Source organism: Orbicella faveolata, unplaced genomic scaffold, assembly GCF_042242905.1.
Source record: "Orbicella faveolata isolate gen_17 unplaced genomic scaffold, um_ofav_v1 contig_13, whole genome shotgun sequence".
Classification (NCBI taxonomy): domain Eukaryota; kingdom Metazoa; phylum Cnidaria; class Anthozoa; order Scleractinia; family Merulinidae; genus Orbicella; species Orbicella faveolata.
The window spans coordinates 3,961,878-3,978,259 of record NW_028301540.1 but is presented as its reverse complement, the minus strand read 5'-3'; the positions used below and the strand labels follow the sequence as shown (position 1 = coordinate 3,978,259).

General features: G+C 37.9%; 1 protein-coding gene across 3 annotated transcripts in view; it reads right to left on the bottom strand.

Moving 5' to 3' along the window:
* The window catches only part of LOC110060622 (aspartyl aminopeptidase-like), a 48,860-nt gene that overhangs the window by 32,159 nt on the left and 319 nt on the right, over window positions 1-16,382 (bottom strand). For 2 of the 3 annotated variants that reach the window (XM_089284131.1, XM_089284132.1), the window contains exons 2-14: window positions 14,585-14,663; window positions 13,992-14,080; window positions 12,589-12,702; window positions 11,341-11,466; window positions 10,200-10,324; window positions 9,257-9,359; window positions 8,444-8,551; window positions 8,025-8,102; window positions 6,296-6,376; window positions 5,135-5,204; window positions 4,872-4,959; window positions 3,634-3,673; window positions 2,480-2,581 (exon numbers count right to left, since the gene is read on the bottom strand). In XM_089284131.1, the coding sequence (XP_089140257.1) occupies window positions 2,480-2,581; window positions 3,634-3,673; window positions 4,872-4,959; window positions 5,135-5,204; window positions 6,296-6,376; window positions 8,025-8,102; window positions 8,444-8,551; window positions 9,257-9,359; window positions 10,200-10,324; window positions 11,341-11,466; window positions 12,589-12,702; window positions 13,992-14,080; window positions 14,585-14,663 (1,203 nt within the window). Of the gene's footprint in view, window positions 1-632; window positions 1,380-1,556; window positions 1,643-1,939; window positions 2,022-2,479; window positions 2,582-3,633; window positions 3,674-4,871; window positions 4,960-5,134; window positions 5,205-6,295; window positions 6,377-8,024; window positions 8,103-8,443; window positions 8,552-9,256; window positions 9,360-10,199; window positions 10,325-11,340; window positions 11,467-12,588; window positions 12,703-13,991; window positions 14,081-14,584; window positions 14,664-16,382 lie in introns of those variants that run through there. The other variant, XM_089284130.1, reaches the window with a different exon arrangement.

The window sequence follows — 16,382 nt, the reverse complement described above, 5'->3', positions numbered from 1 at the left end:
CCAAGTTGGTCTTGAATCACAAAGAATTTATACGCGGCCGATCAACAAAGGATTGTAATATACAGGCCCAATTTACCAAGGACACACAAAAGCTCTTTTGAAAGCGACGTGCCCAGCCGTCGTTCTATAAACAAAGATAGAATTACGGTCTGGAACTGTGACAAGGCAAACATCAAGATTACTAGCAACCTGTTTTTCCTTCACCTCCGCCGAATGCTGACCAGAAAAGGGATTCACAGATGCAAGGTGTTCGTCGAGTTAACATTTTATAGTCCAATCCCTTAGTAAGTGAAAAATACCGCAAATAAAGCCCTATAAACCCTATCATGGGGTTTTCTATAGTCTTTTTTTGTGTCTGGTGCGAAATTATCTTGTCGTTGTGCTCTAATAGTTCCAACGAATTCTCCTCTACAGACAACATGGAGAAGAACAACCTCGTTCCCAGGCTCTCTCTACTCAGCATCCCTCGGTTCCAACATAGGGAGGCAGAGGAGAGAGCGCCTACGAACGGGGTTGGAAGAAGAAGACCCCCACTCGCTTTTACTCGGGGAGAGGGAAGGTAGTGCTGAGAGGGAGCAACCTCGAACCCCGGGTAGAACTGTCTTTGACCGTAAACAGCAACACAGAATGTATTCCAACACAACTAGCTTTATATTTATTATCATCACATTCTATTATTTCACAAGTTGTTTTATTCCGTGTTTTGGCTTCGTGCCCTGAGTACAACAAGATAAGAAAACACCTCTCGGCTCAGCTTGCTGCTAGTTGTCCTAGTTGGGTTGTCACGCAATGCTGTTCTGTTTTAACATAGTGGCTACACTTAATGCGTGACGCCCAAGTAAACTATGTTCTCAAACTCATTAATAATTCATCAAGTTTAGCCAAAAGAAATCATGACCGTGACGGTGTTTGGATATCTGATCTTAATTAACGTAGATTTTACGATTTTATTTCTCCGTTTACTCCCTAGTTTTAGTTTCGATTGGGAAGATATATCAAACTCTCAAGACATGTTTGACCACATTTCCGAACACCTCGAAGTTCGTCAAAAATACCCCGCTGCGCGTCTTATTTTCAACTCTTTCCTTGGTGTTTGGAAATGTGGTCAAACATGGTCTTTCTCGTTTGTTCAAGGATAAATTACTAGACCGTGAGAGAGGTAATTTGACACAAAAAAAACCTGTCTCTAATTACTGTTAAACTTTCTATCGATGAATAAAAACACAAACATAGAAAGAAAGAGAAAGAGAGATCAAGATTGCTGGGAGAGTTGCAACACCGTTAAGTAACCGTGACTAAACTCAAGCAGTGACACTCGTTTGATTTTAGTCAGCTCCTGCAACGGACTCTAGCACTGATGGAAGTGTCTCGAAGTAATTCTGTAGAGAAAATAGAACAATTAAAAAAATGGAATTTGTTAATTCCCTCAAAACCGTTTAAAAAGAATCCAGTTCATTGGCTTGTCACGTAAAACTTCTCCCCAACACAGCACTACGTTGCGTGACAACTCAGAACAGCAGAAAAGAACAGTTTTTGACAGAATTCGAAGTGGTCACCTTGAAAAGTTGAGTCTGTTGGTGAATAATGGATGAGCAGCACATCTCACGGATGGAGTGCATAGCGAGCTGCGGGCCACCGATATCTAGAAGCAGATTAAACAAAGAAAAATATGAACATATCAATTATCTTAGCTAGTTTCTATCAGTTCTAGAAATGGCATTACAGAGAAATCACGACTTGATCGTGTGTTGTATTCCAGGTGAAACGAGCTTAAGTTCACGTAAGTACTAAGAGGTAAGCAGGAAAAGCCTGAAAAAACAAAAACAAAAAAGTAGTTCCTCAGGAGAGTAACTTACTACTCTCTGAAGGAAACTCTCCTTGCTTGGCGATCATTCTCTACATATACAGCGCAGAACGCGTAAGTATCTAAATCACAAACCTAAAGTCAAAAGACCAAGCTTGGCGGAGAGTATTGGTCCAATAGTGGATCCACAAGGAGAATCATTTCGTACACAAACTTCCTGTGATACAAGGACGCAAGAAAAAAAAAAACACTTAAGAATCAATCAATTAATCAACCAACTAACCAACCAACCAATCAACCAATCTATCAATCTATAAATCAATCAATCAATCAATCAGTCAATCAATCAATCAATCAATCAATTTATAAATCGATCAATCAATCAACCAATCAAACAATCTATCAATCAGTCAACCAATCTAACAAGTGATCAATCGTCCCTCTATCCGTCTTGAGTTCAAACAATTAATCAATCAATAATGTTTGCTGCTGAGCACAAACAAAGTGGCCAGAAACTCGAGTTTTTCCTAATCGACTCGCGTGTTTGTCTTACATTTCGCACGCGTGCCAAGCACTAATCTTTCTTAAGCTACATGCGTCTTCACATGTATCCCCACCGGTTAAGTTGGTGGTCTCTTCCAAATTCATTGCCTTCAAAACAAGTAAGTTCTATACCTGTATTGGCACACTGCTCTTCTCTGCGATCAGCCTTACAACACTTGACGACACAGCTGTTGTTGCATATCGCTGATTGCTGTTAATCTTTATTACTGGACCCTTGTTGGAATTGAAAATAAATCAGTTACACTAAACAAGTCAATAAGTTTGATAGCATTCACTGCACCAGGGCATCGACAAAATCAGAATTTTTTCATTCCCTGCGAAACACCTAAAACTGGCGAAGAACAAATAATAAGTAGTTTATTAAAACTCTCTGGCAGTCTTATATCATGTTTTTCCTGCCGGCTGAGCTTGCGAAAGAGGCAGGAAATGAAGTTCTCTCACACTGAATGGGGGACCTGGGTACGAGTCAGGATGTCAGTTTCACGCTCGGTCACGTGATTCAGTTTTCTTTTCTTGCCGGACAGTGCAACAGTTTTCCCACCCTCTCGCCCCTTAGCAAATTCTTGCTTAAAGTTTATGGAAGTGTATCAACGTTTGGGTAGTTTTATCCTGTTGTTGACTCCGACTCTGTTATGTTGTGATGTTGATAGAATTGTCAATAAAGTGCTGTTGCATTGTCGTGTGGCGGACAAATGGCATTCAGTGTGTGAGAACCGTTTTTTATTTTAGTTTAGTTTTCTATATTTTGGGGGCGTTTTAAATAAAACAATTTTTCCACTCGCGCTTGTTGGATAAGAGATGACTGATTACAGCCATCTCGGTGCTACGCGCCTCGTTGGCCATCTACCATCTCATATCCAAGGGGTACTCGTGGAGTAATTGTTAGACAGCACTCCATTAGCAAGCTGAAGAAACACTGAATCGAGAGTGCTTATAGCTCTCAATAATAATAATTGATAATTAATGACTCAATGCAAGTACGTGCTACCCAGGCTAACCATTGTCTCATTGAATCTGATTCGTTGATATTCCATGTTAACTATGTGCTATTCACTATTCAGGTTTTTTAGGCACCCACCCAGCACAGGAAGGTGTAGGGCAATTGATTATCAGAATCTTGAGCTGTACAAGCTTTTGTAGAGTTACTGTAATAATCGCTGGATTGTATCCTAATCATATATTAGTAAAGTTGAAACTTCATCTTACAACTATCCGGTTTAACCTGAAGAAAAAGTCAGTTATTCAAATGTTCTGTTATTTCTCACCTTATGGAGAGCAGGTTTATGATTTTCTTCGTGTTTATCTCTGAAAAAAATCATGATAGATAAACACATCAGAATACGTCTTGCCAAAACATGATATTATGGAGTAAGTCTTCGCATACTCTTACATCGTATTCGGTTATTAATTTACTCCTTATTTAGACAGATCCTCACAAATGATGGAATCAAACTGTACAAGTATTGGTGATCAAATTCAAGACTGACAGTGTACGTCTATTATTGAATGGCGACCAGCGAGCTAATATTGAACGTTTTGCACGATTGAAAATATATAACATAACAAAGAGACGAAACTGAGAAATTTTCTAGAGCCAAAACGAAAGATCGTTTGAAGAAAACACTACAATGTTCCGGTGCAATGTTCCAATTACGTAGATTGACAGTTTTATCAAAGAACTGGCGACTTTTCGTTCAAATTAACTCTAGCTTTAATAAGTTGCCGAGTTCCGTTGAAGTTTTAAAAAGTTCCGGTTTTAATTTTTCTTGTGTAAAATGAAATAATACCACAGTGACTTCAATGTCATAGAGGGAGAAAAGAATTAATCTACAGTCGACTTTTTATCAACAAGACATGATGGCGAATTAGGAACGGTTGATTTCGGATACTATGTGCGAAATTTGAAAAGCAAGCCACTAATTGTGGATCAAATTTGAGTTTTTAGCGCAATTCCCAGTTCGGCAATTTCCTCGCAACCTGTTGCTCACAGGTTGAGTTGAAGGACTCTTGTTCCCATGGCAATGCATGTACAAATCTTGTGGTTTATCGCCAAATAGTCATTGATGAACTTAAGTCTGCATTCGAGCCAACTGGCCCATCAGGCCGGAGCTTATCCTGGTTTCTGTAGCATGAAGCTACGAGGAGTATTTCTACTCTCCCCTGGATGGTATGCTAGTGCATCGCAGGGCTACCTCCAGCATTTAAGTTCGCCAGTACCCATTTGTACACCGGGGTGGAGAGAGCCACTGTGGGAGTTGCCTTGCCCAAGAACACAACGCCATGTCCCCAGCCAGGGTTCAAACCCGGACCGCTCGATCTGGAGACAAGCGCACTAACCATAAGGCCACCGCGCCTCACAACCAATTGATGGGAGAACCAATCAAATCGCAGATTTGCAGTACAATGCGAGGATTGTCTACTGCACATACATAAAATAAGAGATGTATTATGACACATCAGCTTAATACTAGAAGCAAGCTACTGGATTATACAGTGTACATACGAATAGTTTGGATGAACTGCATGGGCTTGGTCGGCACTGAGAAGAAATGACTTAGGAATTGCTTCCTCAAAACTGGTTGAGTTTCCACCTGCATTGTTGAGAACAAGGACAATCATGAGTCAATCAACGTCCAAAGCTTATACTTCTTTTGTATGTCATCCCAATATTAATTCCTCCTCCAAAAAAGGTACACATACAGTATATGATGGGAGAAATGAATTGTGATGAAATAATAATAAATGATAAATGTTTCAAGCACATACCCACTGACAGACGGCGCAAAATATGCTCTGTTAGCATGGAGCCCGCACCTTGAGCACTCTGTGAACCAACCTATAGCAAAGACATTGTTCATGATTGACTGGTCAACGAAACAGTAAATAATGTACTGCATAATTTATAAGGAACGAAGAACTAGAACTGCAAAGTTTCGGCACATTAGTTTAGGTATTGGGAATATTTTAAAATCTGTTTACCAGCCACATAAGCTGTTCTTATAAAAATTTAACGTAGTTGCTCCTATTCTAACCATCTCCTATTTCATTACCAGAAACGTATGGACCATTTTATAGTTTAGTGAAATGTAACCTGGCCTCTGTATGAAAGTGAGGTTAGGGTTGACCATCAGGCACTAGTTAGTATGGTGATAGGATAATTTTCATTCAAAAAGTATCAACGTTAATTTGTATCATAACAAAGTCAACTCTAGCCTTGCTTTTGCTCAAAGGCGTGATCACTTCGCTTGGAACTGCAAAATGGGTTCCTTCCTCTTGATGGCCAACCTATTGCTACAGAAAACCAAGTTGCATGTGCTGCTCAACATGATCAGCAGTGTAATGGCCAATTCCCTCTACGAGACTCATCTGCAGGGAATCATGGTAGTTGTATTCATCAAAACAACTATCCAGTTGAAGATGATGAAGACTACTACATGCACCATGATTCCCGGTATGTGCATCTCATAGAGAGAAATAGAAATCGTCTCGGCCACTTATTCATTTAAATTAATAATTTAATGGCAAGTTGGAGGGTGAAATATTTTCCACTTATATTTCTCAAAAAACTTACTTGTTGCCGACAAAAACCCATACTATAACACTGGTTAACAATAATTTATTGTATACTTGCATTGAGCACTTTCCATTTGAGTGTCAAAAAGTAAACGGTTTTGCATCACTGGCTCACTACGCTACACGACTGGCTTAAATAACTTATGCCACTATTAAAACCAAACAGAAGTAAAACCAAAACCAATCGTGACTCACTTGCACATGTTTTCTGTGCCTTGGGTCTGCTACATGTAATACTAATTACCTCGAGTTTTGATTGGTTCAGTGGATTGTCTGTGTTCTTTGTGATCGATTAGTGAGAGTAATTACTTTGGTTTTGGCTTTAGTCAATCGAAAAGCACTCCATCAGCTTACCTCCTCATTGTCATACAAGGCTATAACACGAATGTTAGGATCTGTTGCCAGAGATGAGCCTTTTAGGGACTGAACAAGGCCCTGTAATTTAAAACAATTCCACAATACCAGTCATCAATAAATCACAAAATTGCCCTGAATTGCATAATTATTACTTTTAAATATTTACTCTACTTTTAGACTGGAAGAACTTCCACTGGCATAATACGACATGTTCAATGCTTGGCTAAAGTTAAGCTTGTTAGTCATAGCATATAAGACTTTATACGATTGCATATTCATAGCAAGTATTTCATTTGGGATATCCTTTTTAAGAAATAGAAAACATGTTCTCCGTGTTCCTATCAAGATTTAGTATAAATCTACTAGCGTTCTATCACGAAAGGTGTTCTCTGATTGGCCACACTACTCACTATAGGGAGCATTGTAGCAGAGAGCGCTTGTTATAAAACTGGCATCTTCTTCTTTGTGAGCTCATAATCTAATTGATAAATAGAAACATGACTGGCAGTTTGGGAGAACAGGAAATGCAGCTGTAGGAACATGAGCTGACAGGCAAATGTTTCCACACTATTCTAGAGTTCTCCCAAACTTCCACGAGTGGTGATAGTTGATGAGGCCAAAGACCAAATCAACTATCACCTCATAGAAATCAAGAGTGAATAATCTAATTATTTTTAATTACTAGAATTCTAACTGAAATTTACTTCAAATAATGGTTTCCAATTACTTATTGATTTATTATTAAAGTTTGTACCTTAGAAAGATTGCACAGATTGAATCGTCATTTGAAATTGAAGTTGTGCATGCGCATTACTTTTTTTTCAATAATTTCACAATTTTTAAAGCCAAAAAGCCATTTACGTTTTTCTTTTAGTCTTCTCAGGAATTTAATTATACATTTGCATGAAAATATTCCTCCAAAACTTTGTTAAAAAGAAAAAAACATCACCATTTCGTAGATGACCTCCAGCCACTGCACTCTAATGGCTGATAGTATACAAGTAGCTCAGCCAATCAGATTGCAGCATTTGCATTAGTATACTAGTAGAATTCTACTAAAACTCAGTAGAAACACAGAAAACATGTTTCTATTTCTTTTAGAAAACACCATGCGAAAAAAAGAAAACAGCTTGTTTACTTTGATCATCAAAATGTAAATTCTCTTTGCTTGTGCCATCATTATGTCACCAGCTTGTGCCAGTTCTGTGTTTCTATCAAGTTACAGAAACACCATTTTAAACCAATCAGCATGCATATCATCATAGGGATGTTTCCTAAATACAGATAAATCATGGATCATTAGCCAACTGGAATGAAGTTATATCTGATCAAGATGAGGGCTGGTGACCTTCAGGGATGGAAACATACTATTCAAAAGCAGCCAGCTGCCTCTATAGAAAAGTGACTTTGAAAATTAACACCCAAAAAATGTACAATATGAACCTGCCTTAGCTCGAAGGATTGATTTGGCTCAAGGCAAGTTTTCATTAACATGTGGATTCTTGGGGTCTTACATTTGTACAAACTGTTACTGGAGTAAACTGTGATGGAGTCGCCATGCAGCTTGTCGTCCTACAGCAGCAAGTAACACTCGCAGCCAATTCGTGCTTTAGATAAGATACACTGTCACAATCTAGTGCAGAACAATGTGACATAAAGCCATAAAATATTAATATTTTGCTTGGTGCAGCATAGATTTCAAGTGCAATATCCATGTAGGTTGTACCTGAAGAGCACAGAAACAGCTGACTTGATTGTCCAGTCTTGGTGAGAAAATAAACTCTTCTAATGCACCTCCCAAGCTCTATAAAAACAACCACATACATCAAGGAAAACAACTACAAATGTTTTTCAATTTTCAAGTGTTGAGCAAACTGGACAAAAAGAGGGCAGAGGAGGGTAGCATAACTATGATGCACACACTTCCCCTCCTGGAGTGGAACCTGAGAGAATAGGGTGCTTGAAGCTTCAGAAACTTGACAAACCATTCAGTGAGAACTCACATTGTAATAAAAGAAGTGAAAACATCAAACTCTATCGCTGGTCTTCATCATTTCAAGAATTATTAATAAATGTTATTTGACTTTTAATGAGCATCTCGACACAAGTTAGAGAGACATCTATGTATTACACAGTTGTACTTACAGCGGGTTGGGTGTCAGCCAGGTGCAGGTCAAAGTCCAAGATGTTCTGTTTCTCACAGCTGATCTCCTCCGTTAGAAGTTTGATCAACAAGGCCTGGTGACTGTCACTCTGGAGAAATAAAGAAATAATTATGCAGGGGCAGATTTAGGGAGGGGGGGGGGGGGGGAATTGGCCAGCCCTTCTTAGGAAGAGCAAAACAAAAAATTAACATTACGGCGGAAACAAAGGCAATCTCACCATAATTTTTACTTTGTGGCATTGCTAGTGTTTCTGGTATAACAGTTTTCAGTTAGGTTCCAATTATCAAATTGAAACATTTTGGGGGCATGTCTCTTAAATTCTCAAACACCAAGATACCAGCCACCCCATGGATCTGCCCATGTTATGTGACAATTAACCCCTTATTAATCTCCAGGTTACATCCCAAATTATAATCATGTTACTACCAGGCCCTGCAAAACCAGAGACTCTGCTTGCTTAAGTTTATAAAAGGACCAATGACTTAAGTTTACTGCATGACTAGCTTGATCTGTGAGCGGCCAAGATGAATCAGAACATGTAGTAAAGATGGGGCTTAATCTTTCAAGCCTGATCAAGCTTGTTTGGTCAAGCTGCCTGGATATTGTTCTCACTTTTTCCTTTGTGTATTTAACTTAGGCCCTTGTCCACATCCTGGCCCACAAACACACGAAAAAGAACTAATGGCAATATCCATTGCAGCCATCTTGACCTCATGCTTGTTCAATAACCATATTTCTGGGTTAAATGTTTTTTTTTTTTTTTCAAATTAGAGCAATTAAGGGCAAGACTCACCCTGCATGCGGTTTCCTCTGATGCTGTGTCACTGCTACTGACCTCATCTGTGGTTGATTTATTTACTAACCCTTCATACACACATGTTGACAAGATGGGAGCACTGACAAGCAAATAATGCACAAAAACAAGGACAATCATTTTCATTCCATGACATAAACTCCAACTTTTACTGGTGATTTTAATAAAATCAGTATATTTAATAACCTTGGAATTTGAAGATCAGATCCACTTATTGGCCAAGGTCCTATATAAATGTTGAAAAAACTGGATGACCCAAAAACTCTACATATGTGCACATGTACACAATACCAACAATGTGAAAAAAAAAAAAAAGATTGAAGAGGTTAATAAAAAGTCCAATGTGGGGTCTTTGTTAACAGGTTGTTTTAAAATTCTCTTATATCACTACAAGGTAAAGTGACTCTGTGTTGAGTTCATACTGCCAAAGAGTTTTTCCCAGTTTTCATGGCATGAAGTGACTTGGAAGACCTTAGCTTGGAGGATTTCTACTCCTTTGCAGGGTTCCCCCATGCCAGTATATTTGCCGGCACCCATTTTAAACCTCGGTGGAGAGAGGCACTGTGGGAGTTACATGTCTTGTCTAAGAACACAAGGTCATGACCCTGACCATAGTTGAACCTGGACTGCTCAAGTTGGAGTCCAACCTGCTAGGCTGCTGCACCTCTCACCATTATGATTGCTTTGCAGATACAAAATTCTTGCCACAACATAGGTTTTACAATTTCTCCTTGTCTGGAAAATTTGAAATCGTAATTTTATTGCAAGATGAGTGTTACAAGTTATTCCTGGTGAAATTCCTTCTGTATTTGCACTACAAGTAGGTATAAAGTAACCTAGATTAATTTAACATGCTGCTTCCTTCATGTTTCAACAGGTTTGTACAGTGCTGCATACATGTACTTGGTACTCTGGTACTCACATGTGTGTTTCTTTATTTGGTGAGAATTTGTCATTAATATCACGCTGTAGATGGATGGCCAGGTGTGGGACTCTCATGATTGGTCGGTTGACATGAACAAGATGGTGTTCCAGTTTATCACCTCTCTGTGAATTTAAACCATGAGATGAGAGATATCCAGACACACAAATTAATGCATATAACAACTTTTTCATACAATTTTTATATAATTTATTAAGTTACAAATTGTGAAAAAAACTGCAATTTATAGTCCACAATATATACCAACTGCAGACCCCTATATCAAGTTGACATAGTCTCTTCAATGTCTGGCCAACTCTCCAAAATGGCCAAGATTTTCATCCCAACCACCTGCAGACCCCTGTATTCTTTTCTCTCAAACTACTAACCCTTGACAATGGCTGGTTAATTCTAGCCTATGGAGGTCTTTGTGGAGAGGGTCAACAGCTGTACATACCAAAGAAGCTCATGAAACACAGTGATTTAAATCATACTTAAATACATCACACAATATTGTAAGCAATTTCAGCACTGACCAACTAGCCATACAATCAATTAATTATTAAAATAATTCAGATGGCTTTAAGCAAAAGAAAAAACAAAAAATAGCCAAATAGTTGCATGGATGGGCAACACTGGAGAAGATTAATTATGTCAGAGTTACAATTGATGAAACTCAAAAGCCATCATCCTGACTTTTTCAAGGTTATGAAAGTGTTACTTATAAGGCTTGCAGAGATGTCATTTAAGTCTTGTTATTTGGCAATGATTTTGCCATTACTGTTGCTCTGATGCCAATTTGAAGTTAAGAGCCTACATTTAATGAGCCTGTTTGAAACTGATATAGTCATTAGCCAGTACATGTAGCCCCTTTAAAATAGTGAAGTACATCTATGTCTTATACCATTTGACCCCTTCTGAGTGACTGTACAAAACAAGAACTCTGTATGGGCCTGTTTAAAACAATAAATGGCAAAATGATGAAATGGCAGTATGAGTGCAGGAGTCAAAAAATGTGGGATACGAATGTCTGTTACCAAGGGTAACCCTCACTTGCCGAGTAAGTGATATTTAGGCTAACCCTAATGCCATGTTGCCATTTTGTGTTTTAAACACACGCACTCTGTGTTATGTATAATACCTTGATCATAACTCTGCCTGCAAGTTTTAAATCCCTGTCAAACCATGTTGCCCAGATTCCTCCTCCATAACACTCCACGCCCACCTGTTGGTAACCATTGCTGTTCTTCTTGGAGTTGGGCTTCACCTGTTATAAATAAACCAGCAGACTTAGAATAAACAGCTGAGTACATACCATATCTATTATTAACAAATCAGCCCAAAGGTTATTCATTGTAAAGTATTCACAGAAAAAAAACTTTTAGGACCTAGTAGTTAATATAAACCCAGCCCCTTTTATGAAGCTCAATAATGTGTAGAAATTTTCCAAGAGCTCTACGACTCTACGGTAGTATTTTGCATGTTTAAGCTCCATTTCTCTTGGATATGCATACACAGTAGAGTTTTAGTGGCGTATAGTTATTGTAGCAAATATTATATTGCTTAGGGAATGTTGAGTGTTATTACAGATTGCAGTGTTTTAATAATTGTTTTCAACTTACAATTCTGTATCGAGTTTACCCTGACTACGCTCTATGCTCTATGCTCTACGCTACACTCCATTTTCCACCATCTACACTCTACGTATTTACGAGTTTATCAGTTCAAGAATTTTTGACTACTCTCTACACTAGCTTAGAGGCTTAAAAAACCAGTAGAGTGATAAAAAATATTAGGTTGCGAGTGTGAGTTACTCGATCATCTGTGATGCTGTAATTTTCGTAATTGTAATTTATTGGCAGATTAAAGAAGGTCATCCAAAATATGTTGTGCAAAAATTTAAGCTTTTTCTACTGTCCTTTTTTGGACAAAACTTGTATGAAATCAATTAATTAAATGAATTTTTTTTCAGCATTAACTAGTAGAGTCTTCCCATTTCCAGTAACTCCTTGATGTTTCTAGCATAAACTTGCACCTTCTTCTAAAAACAGCATTAAATAATGTTTAGAGTCGCCCATAGTATTAAGATCATGGTTAACCCTAAAGAACATTTTCAACATGAAAGATGACTGAACATCTTTTTTATGTACAACCATAAGTTCAATGACTTTTGTGCAAATTATAACATAACACTCATTAAAAAACCTAACTCTGACTATAACAAAATAAATAAATAAATGTCTTGAAATGTGCGGCCAAAATAATCAATGAAGGCAGTATACTGGTACATGAGCAGTGTACGATTTATAAATATGTGTAAAATTACCTGCTATTAATTTTAAATTAACTATTATTCATAGGTTAAACATGGATAGATCTTAACTCATACCTTGAGGCATGGACTATCTGTGTGCGCACCAACAATACTAAAACCATTACCAGGAGTATACTTTCCACCCACAGCAAAAGCAATGATTGTTGATTGATTTCTTGTCACAAAATACTGATTCAGAAATGAAAAACAAAACATGTAAGAATAAAAAATTCTGAGCTGTGGCTATGTCGAAATGCAAATCAGCAAAAGCAACTCAGAATAAACAGGGGGAGGATATTTGGATTGTAAGATGCGATTGACTCCTGCGGTCAAACAAATGTTTCATTGACTGCAACGGAATGCCATTTAATAGTTATGAGGAGAGTCAGGAGAATCAGAGTCATGAAAAGGACGTACATGTCATGCTTGATGTCCATCACATCATAAGAGTAAGTTAAACACAATTTAAGCAAAACCTACCAGGGGCATGGCCAGGATTTTTCAAAGTGGGGGGTCACACTGTGTCAAAGTGAGGGCACTCACCAGAATGTCATGGCATTTTTGCCACCTGTTGTAGGTTGCTTGCTTACAAAAAAGGCTTACAAAAGGGCGGTCACAGGCACCCCAGGATCCCCCCCTAGCTACGCCCCTGCCTACTGGTGGGGAGAAAAAAAAATCCCTACTATGATTTTAACCCATGGCCTCCCAATTGTACCAGGTGGGTGATCTATCCACTGAGCTAAGGAGAGTCCCCTAATGAGCAAGACTATCATAATGGAGGTGTTCAGTAGGGACAAAATAGTCAAAAAAATATTTAGTAAAACGTTTATCTCAAAAAAGGTTGTTCTTCACAAACAACAGGTCAAAACCATAGAATACTAAGTCAATGTTGTAAGTCAATGTTGTAAGTCAATGTTGTAACTTTGTCAAATAATTTTTTCACTTTCTGTTTCAGTTAAAAATTTTGACATTTTTATCAGAACACCATCATTGACACATATCCTGGATAAAGCTAGGATTTTCAATGTTGTGAGTGTACTGTTTGGTGATAAATGAAGAATGATGCGCCAGTTAAGAAGATAAGGCAAGAACCAAGGCACGACCAGCTCGTGTAAGGCTTTTAATCAAACTGGGATAAAACTAACAGCCGAGTAACAGTAACAATATGGCGGACGCCACGCTACGAACAACAGATAAAGATGCATGCTGAGTCCTAGTACCGCTGACCGGTACTGGCGATGGTTCATTTAAGCTTCATAGAAGATGCCATGTTCATCACGCCACATGCACGGGAAAATGAGAAATTCTCAGAGTCTTTTTTTAACTAATTATTAAACAAATGCAATTTATTGAATTTAAGCTATCATAATGTTGACCATACTGTTATGGGATTAATTATTGTGTATAAGTAAGTAAATTTATGAATGTACATTCTAACTGACAGCGTGATCTCGACATAAGCCTAAGGAGTATTTCACCTTATCAGAAGGTTTAACATCCCAGTGATCTCTTTCCTTGAGCTCTTTAAAACCTGCTAAAGTCAGCACCTTTCTGCACTCATTCACAACTGAAATAAAAAAATGCTGGCAATATTGACTGAATAATAAACACGGTTATTACTGACAAAAAAATAACAGGTAATACTTAGGATTTCTCCTCACGGAGAAAAACTACATTTAAGTGCAAAAATTATGTTATTTAATATAATTATAGTTTACATGTCACTTATAAAAATTGCATTGTCCTGGCAGAAAATATCCATACCACAATGCTCTTATGAAACATCTTCCTGGCTTGAACTCCCCACCAAAAATTCCACTTTAAAATAGCATACACCTGGTTGTTTCGGGGGTTTGGAAATTTTCTGGAGCTGTATATTGTGTTTGAAGAAGTGTTATTTTTTTACCCTTTCATTCCCACCAGAGAGAAAATATATTTTTGTAAGAATTGTGTCAACTACAGTATATCAATTTAATAGCATACCATTTCTAAATGTTGTAATTTATTTAATATCTGTTATCATTATTTTTATCTACTTTATGACATGAACTGAAGACTGCAGATATTGTACCATGATATGGAGAAGGACCATTGTTGACAAAATCAACAAACTTCTTTGCAGCTGACTTCACCACTTCAAGAGAAGAAACCTGCAGAATGATAGAAAACAGAAATAAGAAGGATTTAATTTGATGAATGGTATTAACATTAAACTTTGGCTTAGCTTTCAATCAATAGACAATTTCATGCAGTTAGAATGCACGAGTTCAACGCCTCATTTAAAAAAATACATTCCTTAAAACAAAGATCTCAGCATGATCTATTTGTATCTAAAGGATGCCTATAAAAAAGCACATTTGACATGAACCCTTTGGACTTAGGCTGAATTACAGAGAGACCTCTGAGCTATGGGTAAATAGATCCACTGCCTTGTGGCCCAGGAGGGTGAGTAAAGTAGCAGAAATTTTATCAGAGGCAGGGAAGAGTTCCACTTATTCAAAAATTGCAGAAATGTCTTCTTTGGTAAAAATGCAAATGGAATCAGACATTCTTCCTGAATGTAAATTTGTAGCCAAAATTTCTGGATTTTTGTTACGTTGGTCAGTGGAAACTGCCAAGAGAAACATTTTGCAACATTTGCATGAAATATGCTAGAATCGATGTGCTAAAATTCTCATATTTCATAGAATTATAGATAAATGGAATGAACTGCCATTGGACACTTCCTGTGAATCCAATCTGAGAGCTTTTAAGGCAAAAGCTAGAAAATTACTTTTGTCGTGATTTAATGTGAAGGGTGAGAGGATTTTATTTTATTTATTATTATTATTATCATTATTACTATTATTATTATTATTATTATTGTTGTTATTAATTTATTTATTTTCCCATTTTTCTTCCCTTTTGGTGGTCTGTTTTTAATTTTGACCCCTTTACAGATCGTCCATACATGTATACAGTGTATGGCTTACATTTTTTATTCTTTGTAGTAGTCATTAAATTGTAATAAAAATATGTTTGCAGCTGCAAAAAATATCAAGAAGTGGGAACCATTAAGGGACAGGAACCTGGGGTAAAAAGCACGGGAAGGGCAAGTTTAGAGCCCACTGTACCCTCAGAGATATTACGCCCACCAACACAGAGAGCTGGTCAAATAATAGAATAGGATAGGGTAGCATAGGGTAGGGTAGGGTAAGGTAGGGTAGGGTATAGTAGGGTAGAGTAGGGTAGGGTAGGGTAGGGAAGTGTAGGTGGGGTAGGGTAGGGAAGTATAGGGTAGGGAAGTATGGTAGGGTAGGGTAGGATAGGGTGGGTAGGAAAGGGTAGGGTAGGGTAGGGTAAGGTGGGGTAGGGTGGGGTAGGATAGGATGGGCTAAGATATAGGCTAGGGTAAGATATGGAAGGCTGGGATAAAGGGGTAGGGTAGGGTAGGGTAGGGTGCAGTAGGGTAGGGTAGGGTGCGGTAGGGTAGGGTAGAGTAGGATAAGCTGGAATAGGTTAGGGTAGGCTAAGCTAGGGAAGTATACCTGCCAACTCTCACGCCTTATGCATGAGTTTCGGATTGAAAATTTCTATCTCACGCCAGCTCACACTTACTACACATATCAAAATAAATACATAACCTATCTACGCACTGTTAGAGGGCATACGTGAATTAGCCAAGGTCCACAAACACATAATGAGGTCATTAATAAGTTTACAATTTAAGCCTGATTATAATGCTGTACAGCATCACGTTAAGTATTTTTATCGAGGTGCTAGACTTCAAAACGAAAGTGATTTTGTCATAGTTTCTCTCTTTCCTTTATCTTATTAAAATAAACATCGACTTAAGCTCTCATTCTGCCAGATCAAAATTAATTTACAAG